The 26,284-nt window shown below is 46.6% G+C and overlaps 2 protein-coding genes across 3 annotated transcripts in view; one reads left to right on the top strand and one right to left on the bottom strand.

The window, feature by feature from the left end:
• Positions 1-25,408, top strand: part of KIF22 (kinesin family member 22) — a 63,728-nt gene extending 38,320 nt beyond the window's left edge. The window contains exons 8-16 of one of the 2 annotated variants that reach the window (XR_011022644.1): positions 8,620-8,773; positions 9,273-9,393; positions 9,476-9,644; positions 10,005-10,197; positions 12,912-12,973; positions 14,417-14,617; positions 18,317-18,376; positions 23,771-24,546; positions 24,816-25,408. Coding sequence is in view for 1 of the 2 variants with exons in the window: in XM_068243806.1 (XP_068099907.1) it covers positions 8,620-8,773; positions 9,273-9,393; positions 9,476-9,644; positions 10,005-10,197; positions 12,912-12,973; positions 14,420-14,617; positions 18,317-18,376; positions 23,771-23,800 (987 nt within the window). In the remaining variant the exon portion in view is untranslated. Of the gene's footprint in view, positions 1-8,619; positions 8,774-9,272; positions 9,394-9,475; positions 9,645-10,004; positions 10,198-12,911; positions 12,974-14,416; positions 14,618-18,316; positions 18,377-23,770; positions 24,573-24,815 lie in introns of those variants that run through there. The other variant, XM_068243806.1, reaches the window with a different exon arrangement.
• The window catches only part of ALDOA (aldolase, fructose-bisphosphate A), a 445,177-nt gene that overhangs the window by 366,113 nt on the left and 52,780 nt on the right, over positions 1-26,284 (bottom strand). The window lies entirely within an intron of this gene.

The following is a 26,284-nucleotide window of genomic DNA, read 5'->3' as shown; positions in this document are numbered from 1 at the left end:
TTTTAGGAAAAGATTGAATTGCACGATTTCTGCCAGATATACACGATTTTCTACTAACGATGGATCAGATCGCTCTGACCATCCATGACACAAAACCTCAACGTGTGTGAACCCAGGCGTAACCCAGGTGTAGAATTTAGTAATAGGTGCCCCTTTTATGCAGCTTATTACTCCTGGAAGAAAAAAAAATATCTATATAAGGCAGCACAGTGGCGTAGTGGTTAGTGCTCTTGCCTTGCAGCGCTGGATCCCTGGTTCAAATTCTAGCCTAGTCCTAGCCCTGCGAGGAATTTGTATGTTCTCTCCATGTCTGTGTGGGTTTCCTCCAGACACTTTTTTTGTTCCCCCCACATCCAAAAAAACCTACAGGTAAGTGATTTGGCTACTGAAAATTGGCCCTATACTACGGTACATATATAGACATAGGACTATGGTAGGAATTAGATTGTGAGCTCCTCTGAGGGACAGTTAAAGAGACACTGAAGCGAAAAAAAAAAAAATGATGTAATGAATTGGTTGTGTACTATGAATAATTACTAGAAGATTAGCAGCAAAGGAAATATTCTCATACTTTTATTTTCAGGTATATAGTGTTTTTTCTAACATTGCATCATTCTATAATATGTGCAGATTACACACCACTCAGCATTCAAAATGAGTCTTTCAGAGCAGTCTGTGAAGTAATGACCTCTCCTCTGGCAGAGTAAAAGTAAACAGTCCAGGAACTGTTGAGATAATAAGTCAGATAACAGCCCTCTCCATGACTAACTTATGCTGGATACACACTATGCGTTTCCGCGTGCGTCGCGGCCGTCGATACGCGTCGATTCGATTATTTCCGACATGTCCGATTCAAGCTTCGATGGATCATTAGGTCGATTTGCCATACTTTACATGGCATTCGACCTAAAAATCATCGAAATTCGTTCGGAAATGTTCGGAAATAATCGAATCGACGCGTATCGACGGCCGCGTCGCACGCGGAAACGCATAGTGTGTATCCAGCATTAGTCGGAGAGCTTAATGGCTTGTTTGCATAGAGATAACAACTGGAGTTTCTCAACTCTTCCTGCACTGGAAACAATTACACTGATGTATCTGATCTTAATGTTTTATTTCTTAGCTGTACTACACATACAAATCATAATATCATCATTTTTTTTTTCCGCTTCAGTGTCTCTTTAAGTGACAAGACAATATACTCTGTACAGCGCTGAGAGATATTATATATTACTATACATTTCTCAGTACTGTGTGACATGACAGCAGTGACTCCCCATGTAGCCTATCAGGGTGACATTTTCAGTGTCAGTCACTGTCACCCAGGCACGCAGCAGCACACACCCCAGGGCATGCAGAGAGGGGACCACAGTAATAGTAGTTTGCAGACTGTCACCTGCCAGGTAGAGAACAGACAGAAGTGTTAATTACTGCGTGAACGGCTCGGCTCCCCGGGCAGCGCGTCTCTCAGGCTCTTCTCATTTTCCGGGCGAAGGAGGAGGGGGGGGGGGGGGGGGCGGGACAAGCCATCCTTCCTGTGTATGCCTGTCTGCCCCATTCACCAGCCTGGCTGTCACCCGGAGAGGGAGGGGGAATGATCCGACTCATTAACCCCCTCACTGGCCTACTCTCCAGCACCTACAGGGAACATTTCTGCTTTTGCTATACGCGACTGAGGAGGAGGGAGCCGGAAGCAGAGCAGGAATCAGCAGCTGCAAAAACCGCAGCTCTAACGATCTCAAGATCGTCACACTGCTGATCACGATTTTTGGTTTAAAACTGAAAATCGTTCAGCCCTAGTGTGTATGTGGATTGCGGACATAGACAGGTAAGGTATACTGCACCGGATGGGAACATTTTACTTCGGGAGGCCAGCGAGGCGGCGTCACAAGGCCGATTCCCAATCAATTTCAGCATTCACTATATTGGGAATCGGCCTATGGTGCATGGGCAGCCAACAGATCACTCTCGGATTGGATTTGATCAGATGGAGATCTAGCTCTCCGTCAATCTGCCTGTTATCCTTAAGGATACCCAAGGTGATACATGGGTATGTACAGTGCCTAGCACACAAATAACGATGGTGTTCCTTTTTTCTTTCTCTGCCTGAAAGAGTTAAATATCAGGTATGTAAGTGGCTGACTCAGTCCTGACAGGAAGTGACTACAGTGTGACCCTCATTGATAAAACTTTCCTAACAGAAAATGGCTTCTGAGAGCAGGAAAGAGATAAAAAGGGTCAATAGTTCATACATTTTAGCTCTGGCATACTTCAAGGAATGTGTCATTGAGCAAAAACAATAAAACAGTTAAAACCTAAAGTAGATTTAAACATAAAATAAAACTGGAATATCTTAAAGTCCTTTTTAGGAGAAGGAAGATGGATACAAATGTTTGTTTCATTCGTTTTTGTTTGTTTGTTTGTTTTTTATTTCACCTTGGTTATCCTTTAAGGTTGAATCGGCAGTCAAAATCAGAATTAAGCAGACATGGCATTTGATTTGCTGATGTTGCAGCTGTCAGACACTCCCCTTTCTTGTAGCTAATGAGTAACCAGCAAGGTTGTTTACATTCAGTATACAATGAACAGAGGCGCCAAAAGTATAAGATTAGATTAAATGAGCTTAAAAACCAACTTAAATGGCAAAATTGAAGGAGGAAGTGGTGGTCTTACCTCCCTCAAGCAGACACGACAACGACTGCGATTCAGACAGTCAAACACATTTATTAGGAACTCCAAAAAGAAATGCAACGCGTTTCGCAGGTTCAACCCCGCTTCATCAGGCAATATAGGGAGGAGTATCAAACTGAAAATGCCAGAGACCAAAGTATGAATACACTCGTACAATCACAAATGTGTTATTATATAATATTCAAAAATAGTGATTTCAATATAATAAGCTGAGTTCAAATGCAAAACTATGGATTAAATATATAAGGTAAGCCCATGATTTAATTAATTTCAGAATAAATGTATCTTGGAAAAACACATATACATAGCCCAACATGGTAATGCATATGGTTCCCTCAATTAACTCAATAAATTGAGTTCAAATGCAAAACTATGGATTTTGTATATTCAGTATGTCACTAATAACACAATTCTCAGAATAAATGTATCTCGGAACAACCCATAGCCAAACATGGCAATGCAGAGAAATTGCAGCAAATGAGTGATTGCTTTAACTGACCTAATACAACATCCATGTGCTGCATATGGATTGAAGTAGTGGGTGTTTAATAGTAAATAATAGTGTATTCAGTATCAGGTATTTGTCCTGGATAAGGAGTGACTAAACTATTACCTTTAGTTTAGTCACTCCTTATCCAGGACAAATACCTGATACTGAATACACTATTATTTACTATTAAACACCCACTACTTCAATCCATATGCAGCACATGGATGTTGTATTAGGTCAGTTAAAGCAATCACTCATTTGCTGCAATTTCTCTGCATTGCCATGTTTGGCTATGGGTTGTTCCAAGATACATTTATTCTGAGAATTGTGTTATTAGTGACATACTGAATATACAAAATCCATAGTTTTGCATTTGAACTCAATTTTATTGAGTTAATTGAGGGAACCATATGCATTACCATGTTGGGCTATGTATATGTGTTTTTCCAAGATACATTTATTCTGAAATTAATTAAATCATGGGCTTACCTTATATATTTAATCCATAGTTTTGCATTTGAACTCAGCTTATTATATTGAAATCACTATTTTTGAATATTATATAATAACACATTTGTGATTGTACGAGTGTATTCATACTTTGGTCTCTGGCATTTTCAGTTTGATACTCCTCCCTATATTGCCTGATGAAGCGGGGTTGAACCTGCGAAACGCGTTGCATTTCTTTTTGGAGTTCCTAATAAATGTGTTTGACTGTCTGAATCGCAGTCGTTGTCGTGTCTGCTTGAGGGAGGTAAGACCACCACTTCCTCCTTCAATTTTGCCATTTAAGTTGGTTTTTAAGCTCATTTAATCTAATCTTATACTTTTGGCGCCTCTGTTCATTGTATACAATTTTGAGTCCACCCTTGGTGGAGGGTTGCTACCCTTTCTTCCTGTCTACAGAGAGCGACTTCTTAATCCTGAGTGGGGTCAGGACAATCTCCCCACCTGCCTTTACAGTGGTTGCCTGCTGGTGACCCTGACTTGTGAGTATTTAGCAATACAAACTTATTGCCACCTTGTCCAGTACGAATTACACTATTGGGGCTCTTGGTGTTCCCTGTTTTTATTGTTTACATTCAGTGGTTGCCTTGGATCTTTGAATTTCTATTTCCTGACACACCTCCAGCTACACACGCAGCGCTCCATTCATAGCTTATGGTTTGTGACACCCTTATGCTTTCATCAAATTACCTTCATGTTATGGGTTCTTCTGGGGGTGGAGATTATAAATTAGGCCCGGTTCACATTGGCGTTCGCTGTCCGGATCCGCCTGATCGGATCCGGACCGTATACTGGACAAACGGAACGTACGTTCCGCATAGCAATGCAAAGTCTAGTCGGACATTCACATGTGTACGTTCCGTACAGAACGGAGCCGGATCGGATGCGGACACTTTTCCAACATGCGCTATTTTTCGGGTCTGGATCATCCGGCCGACGCACCCGGACCGGAGCCTGACTGCACCATCCGGAAATAGAAAACTATGGGGAACAGAAAGCACAGAACGCACTGGCTATCAAAACCGGACGTTCTACCCCACTTCCTATTCGTATTCTAGCAGCCATTTCGGAAGGGGACACATGGGCCCAGCATTCCTGGAGTGGAGCAGCAGTGAGAGATGTGCTGGAGCTGTTTGGCAGTATGTCGGAGGTGGAGGTGAGGCCCTAAACAGCGGAGGAACCTGATTGTGCACCTTCTGCTGACCTCCCACACCCCAACAATTTTAATAGTTTTTTTTTCGCTATTTTTACCACACGGATCCGGATGGCAGCCTGATTCATGCCTGATGCAAACGGACCGGATCCGTACGGTTCCGGTCCAGATCCGATCCGGTCCGTTTGCATCCCAGAACGCAAGTGTGAATGGGGCCTTATCCTACAAACATGGTGAGATTTACAACAAAGGATTTGTTGCAACACTCGCCTGTTGACCAGAAATTGCACCTGACTTATGTTGTATGTTATGCAGCCAAACCTAATGTCTCCCCCTCACCTGAGGTTTCTGGCAGCCGTCTCAGTCCCTCGCCGCAGCCCCGGTCCTCCTCAGTGTCCCCGCTGGTTGCCCGTAATCATCCTGACCCGCTGGCGGGGTCGGCTCCTCTGCCACTCGTGCCTGTGTCCAAGTCATCTGGTGCATACTGATGCCTGCATGCTAGTTGTGTGCAGGTGCACTACGTGTCAGATGTTGGAGGACGCACAGGTGCAGAAGAGCCAACCCTGCTGGCAGATCACAATGATTACGGGCGGCCAGCGGGGACACCTAGGAGGACCAGAGCTGTGGTGAGAGACTGAGATGGCTGGAAGAAGCCCCAGGTGAATAAATTTTCATTATTCACCTTGGAAGTCCTATAAGACAACTGAAGTGTGAGGTATATGGTGGCTGCCGGCTAATCTTGTCACATCTGATCATGTCTAACGCCTGATCTGCTGCATGCTTGTTCAGGGTCTATGGCTGAATGTATTAGAGGCAGAGGGTCAGCATAATAGCCAGGCAACTGGTGTTGTTTAAAAGGAAGCCACTATTGCAGCCTCCATATCCTTCTCACTACAGTTGCCCTTTAAAGAGTAACTGTCAGGCTGCAAAAGCTAATTTAAACCTCTATTCTCCTGTGTTAAACAGTTTAGAAGGAAGCCAAAAAGGCAATACTGAAGTTAAAAATCTCTTACTTTTGATGTGTGCTGAACAGCAAGGCTGTTATTCCCAAGCTCTTAAGTAGGACGACAGGCCGCATAACATACTGCAAAGCATTCTGGGGCTACTTGGGTCCTCCCCTCGGCTTCTAGTGAGAAGTTAGTCTCATGTTTCAACAGCCAGCACTTAAAAAAAAATCTCTGGGCAGAGTATACTGCATGAGTCCGCTATTGTTCCTAGCCACATGGCTAATTAATATTCACTGCACAGTAGTGTTGTATTTTCTGAGTGGAATCATCAGGAAGCAGGCAAGACATGAGGACACATTTGGCTTCATAGGAGACAGACAAACATGGAACCTGCCATGAGCTGTCAGGAGCATCATTCTCTGCAAATACTATAAAAAATTCTGTGAAATCCAAACGTGGACAGTAAAATGCATATGTAATGTAAGTACAGCCAATCTTTAGCTACTGATGTATTTTTTTTTTTTTTCTCTGAGACCCTATACCTAACAGCTCCTCTTTAAAGAGAACCTCAAGCGAGAGGAATACGGAGGCTGGCCTCTTCATTCCCTTAAAGGACTTATGAGCCCAAAAACATTAGTGAAGTACCTTAATCACGTTTAAATGCACGGACTCCTCCATCCGCGCCCTCCATGCAGTTCCGCCTGGTCCCTGCAGTGTAATGGCCCCCTGTGGGGGGAGGCCCTAGAGCTGCGCAGCCGCACTCACGTGTCTGCGGACTGCGCAGCCACGGCCAGCTCCGGCGGCCATATTAGGAGAAGGAAAGCCCGACTCAGTCTGTGGGGTCGGGAGCGGCACGGGGGGCTATTACACTGCGGGGACCCGGCGGAACTTCACGGAGGGCGCGGATGGCGTCCTCCGTGCATTTAAACGTGATTTTTATTTTTTTTTTGGGCTCGCAAGTCCTTTAAACTATGCCAGTGGCCTGCCTGTCATACTGAGCTTTTAGGTGTCTGAGTTGCACACCTGCAACAAGCATGCAGCCAGCGGAGTCGCACCAGAGACGTACGGGAGACTTGGGCGCAGGTTACAGATGGTATACGGCTTACTCTGCTCCTTGCGCAAGTCCCAGCGGCGTTCATTACTATTTTCTCTCATTCTCCCCCCCCCCTCTAGGTCTGCGTGGATAGTGGGGAATGGTGTAATCAAGCTTCCAGCTATTGCTGGCAGCCGAATAAGTGTTTTAAAAGTAACTTCAGCTTGTCTTCCGACGGCACCGAAGTTACTCACTGTACTCCGTACTCTGCTATAGCCGTAATTTCTATCAGGGCTGTAGAGTTGGAGTCTGGGGCAATTTTGGGCACCCGGAGTCTGAGTCGTTTATTTCATAAACTGAGGAGTCGGAAGATTTTTGTACCGACTCCACAGCCCTGATTTCTATTATGGTCTATGGAGGTGCCATCTGGCCAAATCTCCTGCGCTGTAATTGATGTGTTCAGCACCAGAGTCCCGGCATCTGATCCCCATGCTCATTCTGGGCCAGTGATTTGTAGTATTGGAGGCAGAGCATCAGTACAGGAGTCAGGTGACTGGCATTGTTTATTACAGAATGGCTCTGTATTCCTCTCATTCCAGGTTGCCTTTTGAGTCCTGACAAGTAAATAAAACTATGATTTACACTGATGGGACTCCAATGTATCGTAACCCTTTCTAGTTGTAATGAAAAGAAACCCAACAATATAGATACTTGCCTAGGTAGAGGGAAACTCCACCCATATCCTCCTTGACACCACTGGCCAGGATACTTTTTTTTTTTGTGGCAGCTCTCCCCTTTGTATAGGAATATGGTCGTACTTTGAAAACTCAAGTACTTGCACAGTATGTCCGCGCTCACACATGAAAGGCCATATCCAACGAGCTCTTGTCAGATATATCCAGAGGGACCCAGAGTGGCAATGGTGGGATTACATCATGGCCTTTCTTGTATCTATAATTCTAAGAATAACTAAGCTACACAAATGTCTTAAAGGGAAGGTCCAAGCAAAAAAAGAGTTTCACTTACTTGGGGCTTCTACCAGCCCCATGTAGCCATCCTGTGCCCTTGTAGTCACTCACTGCTGCTCCAGTCCCCCGCTGGCAGCTTTCTGACCTCGGAGGTCAGGGCCACATTGCATACATTTTTACGCATTCTAGCTAGTGCAGGAACAAAAAATGTACGCGTTGCACCACTAAAGCGTAAAAATGTATGTGTTAATGTTCCTGCACTAGCGGGAATGTGTAAAAATGTACGCAATTCGGCCCTGACCTCCGAGGTCAGAAAGCTGCCAGCGGGGGACTGGAGCAGCAGTGAGTGACTACGAGGGCACAGGATGGCTGCATGGGGCTGGTAGAAGCCCCAGGTAAGTGAAACACTTTTTTTTTTTTTTTTTTTTTTTTTTTTTTTTTTTTTTTTGCTTGGACCTTCCCTTTAAGAATATAAGCTTGTAACCTAGCATGATTAATCATAGCTACACTTATAAATCAGGGCTGTGGAGTTGGAGCAATTTTGGGTACCCGGAGTCAGTCGGTGGTTTCAATAAACTGAGTCTGTTGAAGTCAGGTGATTTTTGAACCAAATCCATAGCCTTTCTAAATATTAGACTGTCGGAGTCAAGGAGTTGGAGCAATTTTGGGTACCCGACTCGGTTTCATAAACTGAGGATTTGGAGTCAGATGAATTTTTTTTTTTTTTTTTTTTTTTGTACCGACTCCACAGCCGTGTTATAAATAACAAAATATATAATCTTTGAGAGAAATGAGTGTTTAATGTTCCAATACTTTGTCCTTTTTCCCAGGATTCCCTCGGCGGCTCCGCCCACAGTGTTATGATTGCGAATATTGCCCCGGAACAGAAGTACTACTTTGACACGCTTACAGCCCTAAACTTCGCTGCAAAATCAAAACAGATCATTAACAAGCCTTTCAGCCAGGAGACAGTGCAGGCTCCAGGTAAGACACAGCATTTATTCAACTAGAACTGCCTGGCTGGCCTATGCTGGGTTTTGGGGTTTACTATGTAAATGGAAAGGGTGGACCATTGTTTAGTGGGGGGCTCCAGTGAGGAAGGGGCTGGAGGAAGCCCTAGGTAAGTATAAATGCTGCTCTTGTCTTGGGCCGCTAGAGTGCCCACTATCCCCTGGATCCCAAGATGTATTCTTGCCCATGACCGAGGCCTCAAAAAAAATCATTGTTCTGTGGCACTATGGTAAAATTCTTTTATTGCAATGCAACCAACAAGTCTACACCACACACACTTTGCTTCATTTTCACTATATGCTGTATGTGTGGAAAGTTGTGTTCAATGGACACATAGCTGCTGCAGAATTCCATCTTTACCCTTTACTAGAGGACTGCACCACCAGCATTTGGGCTTTGAAAAGAATTCAAATTAAATGGGTCCTGCAATTGAGAAATATTGAGCTGTCCTCCTTTTTGTTAATGTCTGCAGTGCAATCCATTCTCAAGAGGCCTCGCGAAGATACAGAGACTGCACCTCCACCGCAACTCAAGAAGACTAAACTGGAAACTGTTGAGGAGTCTCCTAACTCTTCTACGGAGAGCCTCAGCAAGTGAGTGGCTTGTCCTGTATGTCGCAATGTTGTGCAAGCTTGCCTGCTCTGCTCCTGTCTCTAATCACTCTTCTGTCTCCAGGCACAAGCTTCAGCTGTCATCACTGGAGCCGGCAGTGGTGGAGAGACTCCTCAAACTGGACAAGATCCTCACGGAGAAGGGAAGGATGGAGACGCAACTTCTGAGTACACCGAAGAGGGAGCGCATGGCTCTGCTGAAGAAATGGGAGGAGAGCCAGGTGGAGATTGAGGTGAGTCATGGAGTAGGACAGGCGTGGTCACAGATGGTGCCAGTTCCTATATAAAATGGGTAAACCAACTGTGCAAAACTCCATGAAGCGTCAGTGCGATTGGCTCTCAGCCCCTGTTCTACTAACAAATACTTGTTTGTTGGTCGGACAATAATTACACGTGTAGATAATACAAAACTTATTTAGAAACACAGGGAAATGGAAGTGCGTTACATACAGCTTATTAAATAGGTCAGACCCCATAACCATGTATATGATATATAATCCTAATAAATATCAAGATGAATAACTGATGCTTGTTGTATAAATCACAATGGTGGTCATCATTGGCCTTCCTCTTTATTGCCTTATCTCCTGCAGAGGCTGAAGGAGAAGCAGAAGGAGCTGGAGGAGAAGGCTTTAGCAGCTGAAGCTCGTCTTGAAAGATCGACCGGCTCCGACCTAGAAATGTCTGACTCCAGCGTAAGCGAGAGCATGTTCCGGGAACCTCTGCGCAGTCGTGCCACCTCCACCGCCAAGACCAAGAAAGTACTCCGCGTTCTGCCCATGCAGGGTGAGCATGCAAATCCTGGAGACATGACTGCGGGGATGCAGGAAGCGCAGGAGCAGTGTGGTACTGTCCTGGGGGCGGGTCCCTGGAGAGATGACTGCAGGGGCGCAGGAGCAGTATGGTACTGTCTTGGGGGCGGGTCTCTGGAGATACGACTGATGGGATGCAGGAGTTGTAGGAGCAGTGTGGTACTGTCTTGGGGGTGGGTCCCTGGAGATACGACTGCTGGGATGCAGGAGCAGTATGATACTGTCCTGGGGGCGGGTCCCTGGAGATATGACTGCTGGGGTGCAGGAGCAGTGTGGTACTGTCCTGGGGGCGGATCCCTGGAGATATGACTGCTGGGGTGCAGGAGTGGCAGGAGCAGTGTGGTACTGTCCTGGGGGCAGGTCCTTGGAGTTGTGACTGCTGAGGTGCAGGAGCAGTGTGGTACTGTCCTGGGGGCAGGTCCTTGGAGTAGTGACTGCTGCGTTGCTGGAGCAGTGTGGTACTGTCTTGGGGGCGGATTCCTGGAGATATGTCTGCTGGGGTGCAGGAGTTGCTGGAGCAGTGTGGTACTGTCCCGGGGGTGGGTCTCTGCGGATCTATAGTGTCTCTTATTGCTAGGCTTGTGGGGCTGTAACTTGAGCTGTATTTCACTAGGGGACAAATGGTGCGTCTTAGGGGCCTATTCACACTGGGGGTCGCAATATTGCTAGCATTGTGCAGAGTAATCTTTTTTCCTTTACACTTGAACCCCCCACCTTGTTTTTGCAAATCGTGAATCGCTGGCGACTGCTGCAGTGAAATCCCCCACCATATACTATACATTACATTGTTTTCCAAAGCGCTAGCTCAGGAAGCTCCCCAGTGTGAATGAGCCCTTACATGTACAGTACTTTGTATAAAATATTTTTCTATAAATGTTTGTATTGTGGTGGGAATGAGTTTCGATTAAGCCTTATGGAGAAATTTGCTTTGAGTGCTTTGCATTAGAAGCATGTTTCTGGAACAAGTTATGCTCACAAACCAAGGTTCCGCTGTTGTTGCATTGGTATATCATGTTGAAGCCTGGTGTTTGGAGTAAAGATCTGACTCCAGGTTACCCCACACTCTGTGCAGACTGATAACTGCTCTTCAGCACATGCTGGGGACGGGATGAGCGCTGCAGGGTTACTTACGTTTAGGGTCTAAAAATGGTGCATTTTTTTAGCATGGTTTTTAGACCCTACACCTGAAAAAAATCACACCGCAGAGAGCTTTTCCGCAGCCCTAGCACTTGCTTACCTCCCTGGGCTCCAGCCTTGCAGTTCTCCCTCTGTTCTCCGGGTGGCGCTGTAACCCTGTAGTGAGATTGCTGGCTGTTCTCTTGACAACAGACTGTGTTCTGACCAGGGGGAAGCAAAGCCTTGGAGGAGAGCGAGAATGGCGGCCAATGTCGGGAGGTGAGTTAAAATGCCCGCTGTGCGCATTGCTCTGCATAGACCTCCGGCAGCTACCACACGTTCAGCTCGGGATAACCACCCCTAGCTTGTTTTTTTTTCCACCCAGTTAGACCCGTGACTACCGCTGAGGTTAAAGAGAAGCGGTCAGCCATACTATCTCAGGAAAAGTAGAGAATCCTATTCTAGACAATTTCCATATTTACTGTGGCTGTTTTGAAGCCAGTCGTGATGTAATATCCACTCTTAGTCTCCTCTGCTTGATTTGCCCGCCCTTCACTATAGAAAGTGCATTGTTTCAGCATGAGAAATTTTGGCCAATCAGAGAGGAACAGAGGTGTGGGAGGGGAAAACGGGAGGGAAAGAGGCTTCAGCCAATCAGGCTGCATTAGTTAAGTCTGCGGGGAAGTAGAGAAGCAAAAAAGGACAACCCAGCATGCCCTGCAACCTCTCTTTTGTGTACCAAATAAGTCCTGTAAACTGGGGAATAATTTATCAACAAGAAAAGTAATAGTGATTTTAACTTTTGGATTGCCTGATTAGCATCCTTATAACTTGTTTACCAGATAAAAATTGATTTTTTTGTTATGTTATGACAGTTACTCTTTAAAACCAGCTGAGCGGTCTGGACGAGCTCAGCTCGTCCAACACCGCCAGCGGCTGCCGCTCAGGCCCTGCTGGGCCGATTTGAATGAAATAAAAAGCAGCACACGCAGCCGGCACTTTGCCAGCCGCGTGTGCTGCCTGATCGCCGCCGCTCTGCGGCGATTCGCCGCGAGCAGCGGCGAAAGAGGGTCCCCCCAGCCGCCTGAGCCCAGCGTAGCCGGAACAAAAAAGTTCCGGCCAGCGCTAAGGGCTGGATCGGAGGCGGCTGACGTCAGGACGTCGGCTGACGTCGATGACGTCACTCCGCTCGTCGCTATGGCGACGATATAAGCAAAACAAGGAAGGCCGCTCATTGCGGCCTTCCTTGTTTATTCTGGGCGCCGGAGGCGATCGGAAGATCGCCTCCGGAGCGCCCTCTAGTGGGCTTTCATGCAGCCAACTTTCAGTTGGCTGCATGAAATAGTTTTTTTTTTATTTAAAAAAAACCCTCCCGCAGCCACCCTGGCGATTTAATCAGAACGCCAGGGTGGTTAAAGAACAACCTTTTTTGTTGTTGTTTGTTTTATGATAAGTCATTGGGCCAAGCCCTTCACATTGACCCTTAGATGGGCAATCTTCTCTTATTGTAGATATAGCTTTTGTTTTTTGGGCCTGAATGGTACTTTACATGGTGTTCCTTGTCTTGTCCAGGCCAAAACTGCCAGGTTAACATTCAGGAGGAGACGATCCCTGTTGTGAAGAAGACATCGCGGGTAAGTGCTATGATACGGGACTGGTGGAATTGTATAGACTAGTCGGGATTTCCAGTTCACAAAGCCTGGATGGGTAAATTCTCCTGAGTAATCTCGCATGCTGCACCATTCATAAAAGCCGACATGATGCAGCCCTGCACATTTGTAAAGAGGAACCAGAAGGACAAACAGCAGAACCTAATCAAAGAATCTGCCTGGAATATCTATAGATATTGCTGTGTATTGGTACAAAGCCGCCTCCTACCAGGGCATTCTGAGAGATCATGTGATGTTCCTGCTCACTGCACAGAAGGCGGGGTCTTCCACAATGAGAAACTGAGCTAGCAATAAGGATGCAATATTTCTGATAAAAGTGTAAATCTGGTCGAGATGACTTTGCAATCCACACATTAATAATTTACAAGTGATTAGTGGAATAATAATTATATAATGTTCTGCTTTTACCCTTTAGCAACCAAATAAAGTAAAATTTGGCTGCAGGGCAGAACTTTTCCTGCCGCTGGGGAAGTGTGGCTCTCTTAGCCTGGCAGGGTATGCAGAGTGGGCAGCAGGGAGCTTATATACTTACCAGTTCGGGTGTCCGGATCCACCTCTTTCCTCCACTGCTGCAGTGATGTAATCCCGACATGTCTTCTCAGTTCCGATCACATGATCTGTGAGCAGGATCCAGGAGACCAGTCAGCGTTACAGCGTCACCCGGTGATGGGAGTGTCTTCCACCACTGGGTGGAGCTATAAAGCTGACACTGTCATTTGGATCCTGATCACGTCATATCATGTGATCGGGACCCAGAAGACTTGTTGGAAGTTCAGAGCCACCGGTGGAGGAGTGAAGAAGCCGCCTCACACTGGTAACTATAAACTGCCGCCCTCTGCACTAGGCAGCCAAACGAGATATTCTGACACAGGCTTAGAATGCACAGCAGCTTGCAAACTAAACATTTAGTTTGAAGCTGCCAATGGGTTAAAGTTGTCCTGAATGGATAAAACCGCCCCATTTGGGTACTTGCCTCGGGAGAGTGAAGCCTCTGGATCCTTGGGGGGGGGGGGGGGGGGGTCGGTCCTACTGCTGGAACAGAATAGGGAGATATGGGAGAAGCCTCTGTAGGATCCAGAGGTTTCCTTCTCCCAAAGTATCTACATTTTAAACAAACAGTCATCGTGCTTCAGATCCCAGAGATGAACGTGCCACAATGGTAGTGTGTGGTCCCAGCCACCTCAATGCATGCTGGGAGATGTAATCACATTAATGGACTATCCCAGCATGCATTGCAGCAGCCACGTGATATCCCTGCAGGCTCGCTGATTTGATGTTGGGTGAAAAGGTGGAGGAAGCCCCATGCTAAGCAGCATAACAAGCAGCCTCCTTTGGTAAATGGTGTAACTAGTCTGATACTGTCATGTACTCATCCTGGGTTCCTCCTGTAACCTGTGACCTCATCAGCAGAAGACCAGCGGCGGGCAGGAGAACGAGCCGGGCTGGGAGGTGAACATGCGGACAGACGTCCTACAGAACGGCCGGGAGAAGATCCTGCAGTTCCTCAATAGCGGCTCGCTGAAGGAACTGAAATCCCTGCAGAAGATAGGAGACAAGAAGGCCAAGCTCATCCTGGGCTGGCGGGAGCTGAACGGCCCCTTTCAGAAGGTGAGTGAGGACCACAGTGCCAGAGTTAGAGATTTAACATTGTTACTTAAACTGCAGTATAGTAAAGCAACTACAAGATGTCAAGATGACGCTTAACCACCCTGGCGTTCTGATTAAATCGCCAGGGTGGCTGCGGGAGGGTTTTTTTTAAATTAAAAAAACTATTTCATGCAGCCAACTGAAAGTTGGCTGCATGAAAGCCCACTAGAGGGCGCTCCGGAGGCGATCTTCCGATCGCCTCCGGCGCCCATAATAAACAAGGAAGGCCGCAATGAGCGGCCTTCCTTGTTTTGCTTATATCGTCGCCATAGCGACGAGCGGAGTGACGTCATCGACGTCAGCCGACGTCCTGACGTCAGCCGCCTCCGATCCAGCCCTTAGCGCTGGCCGGAACTTTTTGTTCCGGCTGCGCAGGGCTCAGGCGGCTAGGGGGGCCCTCTTTCGCCGCTGCTCGCGGCGAATCGCCGCAGAGCGGCGGCGATCAGGCAGCACACGCGGCTGGCAAAGTGCCGGCTGCGTGTGCTGCTTTTTATTTGATAAAAATCGGCCCAGCAGGGCCTGAGCGGCGACCTCCGGCGGTGTTGGACGAGCTGAGCTCGTCCAGACCGCTCAGGTGGTTAAAGAGTAGCTGTCGGCAATACGATCTCAGAAAAAAACACATATATAAGTAGATAAATACTTGCTCTACTAACATATGTATTGCACCGTCCACATTTTGATTTTAGTGTTTTTCTACAGTAAAATAGAATTCTTCTTAGCATTTCCCATTTTAAGTGGGGCTATTTTGAAGCCAATCCTGATGTCCTTTCCTCCCTCTGCCTGATTGTGCATGCATTGCTTGCCCTCCACTATAGAAAGTACATTGTCTCAGCATCATCCTGGCCAATCAGAGAAAAAGAGGTGTGGAGGGGAAAATGGGAGGGAAAGAGGCTTCAGCCAATCAGGCTGTATTTGTTAGGTCTGAGGGGAAAGTAGAGAAGCAAAAAAGGACAACCCAGCATGCCCTGCAACTTTTTTTGTGTACAAATAAGTCAGGTAAACTGTGGAATGACAATTTATCGACGAGAAAAGTAATAGTGATTTTAACTTTTGGATTGCCTGGTTAGCATCCTTGTTACTTGTTTACCAGATAAAAATAATTGATTTTATGCCCAACAGTTACACTTTAAAGTGAGGTATTATAATTTCCTCTATTCACTTTGTGTTCCTCTATGTAATCTGCATTTCCTGATGGTGGTGTATGGTCTATCTCTGCATGTTTTTCTTCAGTAAAGAGTTGTAACATGGGTCCCTATCTGCCTGTACAGAACACTATTCTCTATCAGATAGGTTTCCCAGGGAACAATGTCTTTATGTAAATGCCCCAGCACCTGTTCAGGTGCCATTGGAGGTGATGTGTAACGTGCTGCCAAGCTAAGGCTTCAAGCATGAATTGTGAGATTTATTACATTGGGCCGATCCTCTAAAGAAACGATTTCCCACAGTGACGCTGCACTAGTGTTGCCGTGCATTACTCTTCCTCATGGGATTACGCCCATCCCCAGACCTCTCCTGACATCTGTGCCGCTGCTGAGATTGCGCATGTGATCAGGTGGAGAAGGCCCAGTATGCAAACTGCACTTTTACAGCCTTAAAGGGGTTCTGTGGGGGTTTCTGAAGAGCCACTTACCTTGGGCTTCTATGAGCCCCATGCAGCGGTAATGTCCCACGCCGTCCTGCTCCCATCCGCCGTTCCCCGCAGCCGGCACCGGGCTATTATTCGTCTGACACACAGACGAATAATGCGCGCTGCCGCGCCGCCGCTCGCGTCGTCTGAGGCTTACTGCGCAGGCGCAGTACAACGTTTTCTTGCACTGAGCTTGCGCAGTAAGCTTCTGATGACGCAGGCGGAAGCGAGCAGGTGCGCAGCCACTCTAGCGCAGCCGCAGTTGGATCCCATGCCGCTTAGACCGGGGCCGGCGGCGGAGAACGGCAGATGGGAGGAGGACGGCGTGGGACATTACCGCTGCACGGGGCTGATAGAAGCCCAAGGTAAGTGTCCGTTGTTCTCTTCCGCAACCCCCCACAGAACTTCTTTAAAGGGAAACTAAACTGATAAGGATATGGATTTTTCCTTTTTTTTTAAAGGGGTTCTGTGGAGTCCTCCATTAAACAGACACTTACCTGGGGCTTTTATCAGTTCCCTGTAGCTGTAATGTCTCGCGCCATCCTCTCCCGTCCGTTCCCCGCCGCCGGCACCAGGCATGTAGTCTAACAAGACGAATAATGCGCGCTACCGCTCGCATCTCCGGGAGCTTACTGCGCAGCAGCAATACGAGGTTCTCTTGTACTGCGCCTGCCGGGAGCGCAGACGTGTGACACGCGTAATTAGACTGGGACCGGCTGCAGGAAACGAGTGATCGGAGGACGGCGCAGGACATAACCACTACAGGGGGCTGATAGAAGCCCCAGGTAAGTGTCTGTTTTTGTTTTTTTTGCCACTACTGCAGCCAAAGATCAGCAGGACTGCCAGGCTACTGGTATTGTTTAAAAGGAAATATCCATATCCCTCTCAGTTTAGGTTCCCTTTAACACTTTGGACAGTTCTGGCCCCTTAAGGACCAGGACAGTTCTTTCCCTATTGTGCCCTGTGATTGGCTCACAGTAAGCACAGGGGCAGGAGTCAATGACCTTGACTCCTGACCGAGATGCAAAAGCTGTGATGTCACGGAGACAGCAGAGTAAGCAGGTGCAGGAATGGTGAGGACGGCATGAGTGCGTTCCGGTGAATAGTTGCACTCTACGTCCTGTCAGAGCCACACAGCCACCAGCAGGATGTACATTTCAACCAAGTCGGTCCTGAAGCAGTTAAAGGGATGTAAAGTCTCCATCACATTGATGGACCAATAGGGAAGCTTGAAGAGCCAGAGGGGTGGGACGCAACTAACAGAAGTGTTTATGCCCTGACCTGCCCCTTCTCTGTGACTTTAAAGAAAACCTGTAACGTCAGTCCCCTGGGGGGTACTCGCCTCGGGAGGGGGAAGCCTCAGGGTCCCACGCCGTCCTCTGTCCCTCGGATCTCGCTGCAGCCCTCCGAACAGCGGGGATGTAAATATTTAACTTCCCGGCTCCTGCGCAGGTGCTGTGGCGGCTGTCGGGTCCGAAGTCTGTGGAAATACCCGATCGCCGTCGGGTCTGCTCTACTGCGCAGGCGCAAGTCTCCGGCGCCTGCGCAGTAGAGCGGACCCAACTGAGATCGGGTATTTCCACCTACTTCGGAGCCGAAAGCCGCATCAGCGCCCCCGCTGGAGCCTGGAAAGGTAAATATTGAACAGGCTGTCAGGCGGCTGTTCGGGGGGCTGCAGCGCGACCCCCATGGGACAGAGGACGGCGTAGGAATCCTCATTGGGACCCTGAGGCTTACCCCTCAGAGATGCTGCAGTGTAATAACTTCCTGGTTTGCTGGGAGCACAGAAAGGGTTCACCTGTTTACATATAGCCTGTCTGAACAGCACTCCCACGGCAGACAGAGATGGCTGCTCAGATTACAGTGGTTCGTTGCTAGCAGATAAGAAATAACAGCCTGTCTAATTCCCTCTTAATACACACGGGGAGGGTTTCTCTGTTTTTCTTCCTCTCCTGTGCAAGAGTTTAGATCCTCTTTAAGCTTTTCTACAGCCTGTTTCATTCATTAAAGTGCAATCTGCCTCTTCTCCGCAGGTGGAAGATCTTACAGCCATCGGAGGGATGTCAGCCAAACAAGTCACTTCATTTTTAAAGGTAACTCCCCCGAAATTACAATCTGCCCCTTCCAGCTGGAGGAAGTTGTACTGTGCAGCAACACGGATGGTCAGGGTAGAGTTAATAATTCCAGTTGGCATCCACATTTCATGCCAACCACATGGAGCTTGGAATTCGTCCAGTCAGATGTGCTTCCTGTCTAGGGGATGATACATGAGATGCAAATCCTTTCTCACATTTACATTACAGCTTGACATTTCACCAATTAAAAATAACTTTCTGTTTATTTTTTTACTAGTCATGGTTTAACCACTTAAGGACCAAGGGATTTTCTTCTGATCGGTGCTGCGTGGACTCTCTCCAGCCCGCAGCACCGATCAGGAAATAGCCAGGGCGATCAGATTTCCCGCCTTTTTTCCCCACTAGGGGGATATCCTGCTAGGGGGTCTGATCGCCGCCGGCTACCCGCACTTTCCGGGGGGCTCTTCAAAGCCCCCCTCCGCAGCGCTTTCCACCCTCCCCGGCTTTCTCTCCCTTACCCTCTGAGCGGCGCAGGACAGATATCCGTTCTGCGCCTGATAGGATAGGCTTCTGCCTATCAGATGTCGGGGATCCCCGGCCAATCAGAGGCTGGGGATCGCCGATCTACGTCAGCGCCGTATGATGTAAACAGCGAGGATTTATTCCCCTGCGATCGGCGGCTCTCCGGCTGTTCACGGAGACACCCTCCGTGAACTGGCATGGAAATGCTATACCACTAACGACCCGCCGACGCCTATCGGTGTTAGGCAGTCGTTAAAGAGACACTGAAGCGAAAAAAAATGATATAGTGAATTGGTTGTGTACTATGAATATTTACTAGAAGATTAGCAGCAAAGAAAATATTCTCATACTTTTATTTTCAGGTGTATAGTGTTTTTTCTAACATTGCATTATTCTATAATATGTGCAGATTACACAACACTCAGCATTCAAAATGATTCTTTCAGAGCAGTCTGTGAACTAATGAACTCTCCTCTAGCAGAGAAAAAGTAAATAGTCCAGGAACAGTTGAGATAGTAAGTCAGATAACAGCCCTCTCCAGGACTAAGTTAGTTGGAGAGCTTAATGGCTTGTTTGCATAGAGATAACTGGAGTTTCTCAACTCTTCCTGTACTGGAAACAATTAGACTGATGTATCTGATCTTAATGTTTTTTTTCTTAGCTGTACTACACATACAAATCATAATATCATCATTTTTTTTTCGCTTCAGTGTCTCTAAGTGGTTAAGCTGCATGTTTTATATGAAATGTAAAGACAAGAAGAAACTTGCATCTCAAGGATTTCGGATTGGCCTAAGTAAAGGAGTTATCAGCCTTTTATAAGTAAATAAGGGCTACTTACCCGGGGCTTCTTCCAGCCCCAAGCTTCCAACATGTCCCTCGCCGCAGCTCTGCACGCAGCAGTTCGCCACCTCTGCCTACCGGTCCACGGTGATGACGTCAGGCCGACCTGGAGATCGGGCTGTACTGCGCCTGCTCGAGCGGTGCTGTCAATCATAGCCACGTGGACCGGAGCGTACTGCGAAGGCGCTGTAGTTCTGCGCCTGCGCATTACGCTCCGGTCCACGTGGCGGTGATCCAGGTCGGCCTGACGTCATCACCGCGGACTGGTAGGCAGAGGCCGCGAACGGCTGCGTGCAGAGCTGCGGCAAGGGACCTGCTGGGAGCTTGGCGCTGGACGAAGCATCGGGTAAGTAGCCCTTATTTTACTAATAAAAGGCTGACTCCTTTGAAGATCTGTGGTGAATTTACAGCACATTAAAATAAACGTATTACTGTTTCCCCCATTATTCTCCCTCTTCATTTCGCCTATATTCACCGCTCCCCGCTGCCAATAAATAACTTCATTAATAAAATATATTTTTTAAACCTTTGGGCAAGATGGCTGCAATGTAAAGTGCTTCCAGGTCACTAGTCTCCCTGTACTGCTGTGCACAAGAGATGAGCTGAAGCCACAGGAGGCAGATCACCCTCCCCCTGCTGTCTGGAGCTTGCAGAAAGGTCAGGGATGACTCATCAGATGACGTGGGGGAGGGGGAGGCCAATAGCAGGGAGGAACAGCTGCTAGTCTGCCTCTTCCTGCAACACAACATTCCTCTAACTAGACGAATAATTAGAAAGGAGCAGGTGAGACGGCATAGCTGTTTCTACATGAGACAAGTAAAAAAAGATTAGTACTTATGAAAGGAACATATCTATTCATTTAAATTGCATTTTGGGAAAGGCCACAGAACCCCTTTAATTCCAAGCTACATACAATTTGCATGGGAGCCAGTGCACTTAGCATCCCACTGCCTGTCTACAGCAGTAGGCTTTATGTACTTGTGGACAATGTATAACTGGGTAGGAATAGAAGGCAGAACTTATTGGAGCTGAAACATTTAAAGTAGCTCCAGTAAATTAGATAACTGTCCCAAATGGGTAATGGCTCCCTGATGGATTTGTCAAGTAACTGCGTAATAACTAGTTCTGTAACTGGGCTAAAATTAGTTGTGATAAATAGGATTTCTACGGAATTCGGATTTCCAATTGGAAATATTTAAATTCCGCAGAATTAAAATGAGCTTCCCTCAAACACGTGTAAACATGGTCAGGGTTTGGTCAGAGCGCCTGATTTGTGCATTTGGTCAGGGTCTGTAGGGTACATTTTATCAAGTGTCTGAGACAAAATATTGGTAGTTTATTTTAGAAATCTGTGCAGAACTGTCTCAGACATCCTAAGAAATCACTAAATAGTGCAGTTTCTTTCTGGAACTGTTGGGTATAGGAGTTAGGAAGGTCTCTCAGACAGTGTAGTGTGTGAGGGGAATTGCTGTTGCTGAGGTAACCAATACATCTGCTGTATTGCATCAATGCCCAGCACTGGAAGGGTTAAGTACAGAACCGCTTCACAGTACACCTGGCAGCAGGGGGAGGAGCACTTCACAAATCATGTCTAGCCTGCACTGCTGTGCCATCTGTAGAACTGCTATTAAGTGCTTCTTAAGAGAACCTGAACTGAAAATAAAAAGTCAAAATAACCATACACGGGTCATACTGACTTCTTGTGTAGTCTACTCATCAATCTTTCTCCTCTCCTGTGTCCTGTTTGCCCACTGTGATCAAGGGAATTCTCTGTTCTCCATTTAAAAAATGACCATTACTCCATAACCGCTTCCTGGTCAGCACACTGTTAAACTGTAATATCACCCACTTGAGCCATAGGGAAACATAGACATTACTTTGCACGTTCAGTTGTAACTGACAGCTGCTGATATATAACTGACAGCAACTGGTATATTTCAGTTCTGACAAAATCTTGTCAACTGGAAGGGATCACTGTAAGAAGAAAATGGTGAGCTTCTGAGAGAAACGGACGGTGAGGTTAGTATGTAATCCTTTGCAGCTACGTCATGTTTGTTTTAAATAATTTTACTCCAGGTTGAAATCCATTCCTAAACTGTCGCAGATTAACTGTAGTGCAGTTAAAGAAATTCAAACTAAACTGCTGCTATTAAAGAGACACTGAAGCAAAAAATTCTGTCGTGAATTGGTTGTGTAGTATGGGTAATTACTAGAACATTGGTAGCAAAAAAATATTCTCATGGTTTTTATTTTCAGTTATACAGCTTTTTTTTTTTTTTTTTTTTTTTTTTTATAACATTGCATCATTCTCTAATATTTGCAGTTTACACATTATTCAGCATTCTAAAAGTTTTTTGCAGAGTAGGCAGTGAACTCTTGACCTATCCTGAACTGTTCTCTGCAAAAGAAAAAAACAATATATCTGAGATAACCTAATTAGAAGTCAGAGCTCTCCAGGACTTTCAAAGTTGCAGAGCTCAATGGCCATTTGCATAGATAACTGGAGTTTAACTCTTCCTGTACTGGAAACAAATATTACTTAGGTCTTTGCTGCTAATGCTTTTTCTTAGCTGTACTAGACAACCAATTCATTATATCCATAATTTTTTTTTTTTTTTTTTTTTTTTTTTGCTTCAGTGTCTAAGTAGAATTTAGAAATGTTCTTATTATGCAGAACAGTACCTCTGCTGGTTAGAACTGTTTAAGAAAAACCTGTCAGTAAGGCGTTGATAAATCTGGCCCAGTGGCTTTAAAGCGGTACGAAACTCCCAATACTAAAGAAAAGCATCTATTTTGGGGTACAATAATGTTAAATTGGTCCACCAGATTTTTTTATTTTTTATACTAGTTATGAAAAAGTGTGTGGTGTTACTATTACGAGACATTGCTATCTCGTTTCATGAGTACTCTTCCACTTCATCTGGCCAATAACAGTATCGCAGTTAATTAAGCCTCAGCTCGGAGTGCTGTGCAAGCTTAACCTCCCCCCCCCCCCCCCCCCCTTCTCCAGATAAATGAGGAAGTAAATTTACTTTGTCTAGGCCAATGGTAGTACCATTTCCTCATTTTTTCCAAGAGTGCGACCACCCTGCATCCAGCTATCCCTGGAGGCACCCGAGTGGTGACAGGCTTGTGCTCTCCGCCTGCTCCATGTGGTTGCTCACACAACCCACCTTTGTGAGTACATTTTTTGCTGTCCTTAATCTGGGCTCCCGTTGTCTGCTTTTTTTTTTTTTTTTTTTTTTTTTCCTAAGGTGTTCATCACCCAACCCTGTATTAGCTGCTGCACCTGATTGGTCTGTTTCCAAGAGTCATACATTTTGCATTCGTTTGCATTTCACTCGGTCTCTATAAACTGTAACGTTTTTAGTGCCCTTTTCCACTGCTGCCTGCGTGTACACCCGCAATGGCGCTGCAGCGCATACCCGCGAGCAGCACTTTCCACTAGCCGCAATTGCGCGGTTTACCTGTTGGGAACAGTGTTGATAGTCGCGCAGCCTGTTTGCGTGCAGGTAAAAAGTGATGCGCAGAAGTGGGGAAAACGAGCACCACGATTTACTTGTAAATTGCTTTTCTCTAGCAATCGGAAAAACTGCTGCAATCAGATTTTTGAAGCAGATCGCAGCCAGTGGAAGAGGGCCCTTAATATTTTCCAAACACACTAGTGTAATTGACTGCATGACTTGGGGCCCTTTTTCACTACCTTGCGGTACACGATATGATTAAGGATAACTGATCATAAATGCAGGCTACAGTAAAACTGTGGGGGCCGTTTCCATTAGTTCGATCCGATTGTGTTGCGATTTTGTCCTGAGTGCAATAATTGACCTGCGGCATTTTGGATGCAATTGAGCTCCTATACTGAGTTTATTAGCTCAATCGCATTAGTGGAAATTAGTTTCAAACATGGTCGCATTGCAGCGCGATTGCGTTTCATAGTGGAAAAGAGCCCTGATGTGGTGTAAATGTTATAACTGGGAGATGCTTTTACTGAATGCCGTTTGTCACTGATTCTTTGGGTAACACCTCTTTGTTTCTGTTCTGCAGGCCAACATCCTGAGCATAGTGGCCAGCTGAAGACACCCGTCCTCCCGACACTCAGAGAACCTCTATAAGACTCTGAAAAACTTGTGATGGATTCTGTGAAACCTTCCTCCTGCATCATTCCAGCCCCAACTCAGCATGAAGGACCATACCCTGCTTCTACCCCCAACTCTGCATCAAGGACCATTCCCTGCCTCTACCCCCCCCCCCCCCCCCAACACACAGCCCCATCATGACGCGTCACCAGGGCTCGGCATTCACATTTTAAAGGGAACCTAAACTGAGGGATATGGATGTTTCCTTTTAAACAATACCAGTTGCCTGGAAGTCCTGCTGATCTATTTGGCTGCTGTAGTGGCTGAATCAAACACCTGAAACAAGCATGCAGCTAATCCAGTCAACTTCAGTCAGAGCACCGGATCTGCATGCTTGTTCAGGGGCTGTGGCTAAGGCCCCATTCACACTAGAGCGTTTTGCCGCGATTTAGGCAAAACTAGCGCTTTTAAAAAGCACTAGTGTAATAAAACCCTATGAGCCAGTTCTTACTTGGGCGATTTGTGCTTATCGGCCAAAATCGTGAAACGCGTCGCCTGCACCATTTTCAAAAATCGCCGCAGTGTTCTGTGATTATTTTTTTCCGCTGAAAAATCAAGCAAAATGCCGGCGTTTTGCACTTTCATGTGTGAATTGGCTCTAAAAGTATTACACACAGGATCATCAGGAGAGTTTGGAAACTTGTAGTATTTTAAAAGGAAAAATCCACATCCTTCTCAGTTTAGGTTCCCCTAAAAGGGAACCTTAACCGGCGGGGAAAAATAAATTCACTTACCTGGGGGCTTTCCCAAGCCTCCTGCAGCCGTCCTGTGCCCGTGCCGGTCCTTCGGTGCCCTCCGGTCTCCCTCCGCCGCTAAGTTTCGTTTTCGGCCGACCGCCAGTCGTCCTCCGGCAAAGCCGGAGGGCACCGAAGGACCGGCGCGGGCACAGGACGGCTGCAGGAGGCTTGGGAAAGCCCCCAGGTAAGTGAATTTATTTTTCCCCGCCGGTTAAGGTTCCCTTTAAACGTCGTTTGGATCAGAACATAAATCCTCACATCTGTGGTAGGTTGGGTTAACTTAGGCTTCTTGCACACTGCAAGCGATTCCGATTCAGATTCCGCTTTTTAATCAGTTTTTACCTCCGATTCAGATTCTGATTTGCAGTGTGCAAGGAGCAAACTGCAAATCGGAATCGGAAGTAAAAACAGATTAAAAATCGGAATCGGAATCGCTTGCAGTGTGCAAGAGGCCTCACCCTTGTCTCTGCCTCTGGCTGCTGCGCTCTACGTTGCATTCCATCTCTGGCTCCTCCTTTACAGTAGGGAGGAAGTAGCAGAGCGGGGATGATGCTTTGGGGGGGAGGAGTTAAAAGCCCTCATCCAACCCCTCCCACCACCACCAGTCTGCATATGTAAGGATTTGGGTCCTGGTTGCAAACAGTCAAACACTTGCCCCCCCCCCCCCCCCCTACTCCTTCACCCTCCCCACTGCCCCTCAGCTGGGAGGTCGGCCTGGAGCCTTTTTATCGGATTATGCTTTTTTTTTAATCGAGTTTGGACATTTTCAAGTGAATTAAAATACCTACAGTGGCATTACCGGAAATACATTGAGCAGGTTTCCTGTCGTGTCAGTTTTGTAGTTCACCCAAACCACTTTTGTATATAAAATGTATCTATTGTATTTTAAGTGGACTTGTTTTTTTTTTTTTTATCTGAAGCGAACTGCTCTGTGCTTTTACCGACATTCTCCTGTCTCTGTCCCTGACATATAAGCCTTGTAGAGGCTGCCATATTTATTTCCTTCTAAACCATGCCAGTTGCTTGGCAGTCTTGCTGATCATTAATGCATCAGTAGTGCCTGAAACAAGCATGCAGCTAATCCAATTTTTGTCAAATCTGATCTGCATGCTTGTTCAGGGTCTATGGCTAAAAGTATTAGACGCAGGACAGCCAGGTAATATGCATTGTTTAAAAGGAAATGTCAGTCTCCATGTCTCTCCCCTCAGATTTCTTTTCTGAAGCCAAAATAAAAACTTTTTTACAGGCTATTTATTTGAAGCAATATCAGCAGTGCTGAAACGCCGCATTCCCGCGGCAGAACGAGGTCTTAATACCCCCCTAAATCCCCGGGGCAAAAAACGGGGTGAGTTTCCTGGTAGAGCCAGAGCTTTGTGCTGTAGCTGTGCTTCTACTGGAGTCAACTGGCGCCTCCCCCTGCCCTTCTGTCTTTCACTGAGGGGTGGGGAGATCCACAGAGATTGGCTCCAGTAGAGGGAGAGCTACAGCGCAAAGCTCCGCCTCCCTGTGCAGCAAAATCCACAACCTGGAAAGTCGTGGAATTTTGCCCCAGGATTTGGGGGTATAAAGTCCTTGTTCTGCTGGAGGCATGCAGCATTTCAGCACTGCTCCTATTCCTTAACATAATTAGCCAGGAAAAAGTATTTTGAATGGCACTCTTTAAAGGGACACTGTAGGGGGGTTGG

Source organism: Hyperolius riggenbachi, chromosome 7 (assembly GCF_040937935.1).
Source record: "Hyperolius riggenbachi isolate aHypRig1 chromosome 7, aHypRig1.pri, whole genome shotgun sequence".
Taxonomy (NCBI): domain Eukaryota; kingdom Metazoa; phylum Chordata; class Amphibia; order Anura; family Hyperoliidae; genus Hyperolius; species Hyperolius riggenbachi.
Note: the sequence above shows the minus strand (reverse complement) of the source record. Positions and strands in the feature narration are given on the sequence as shown.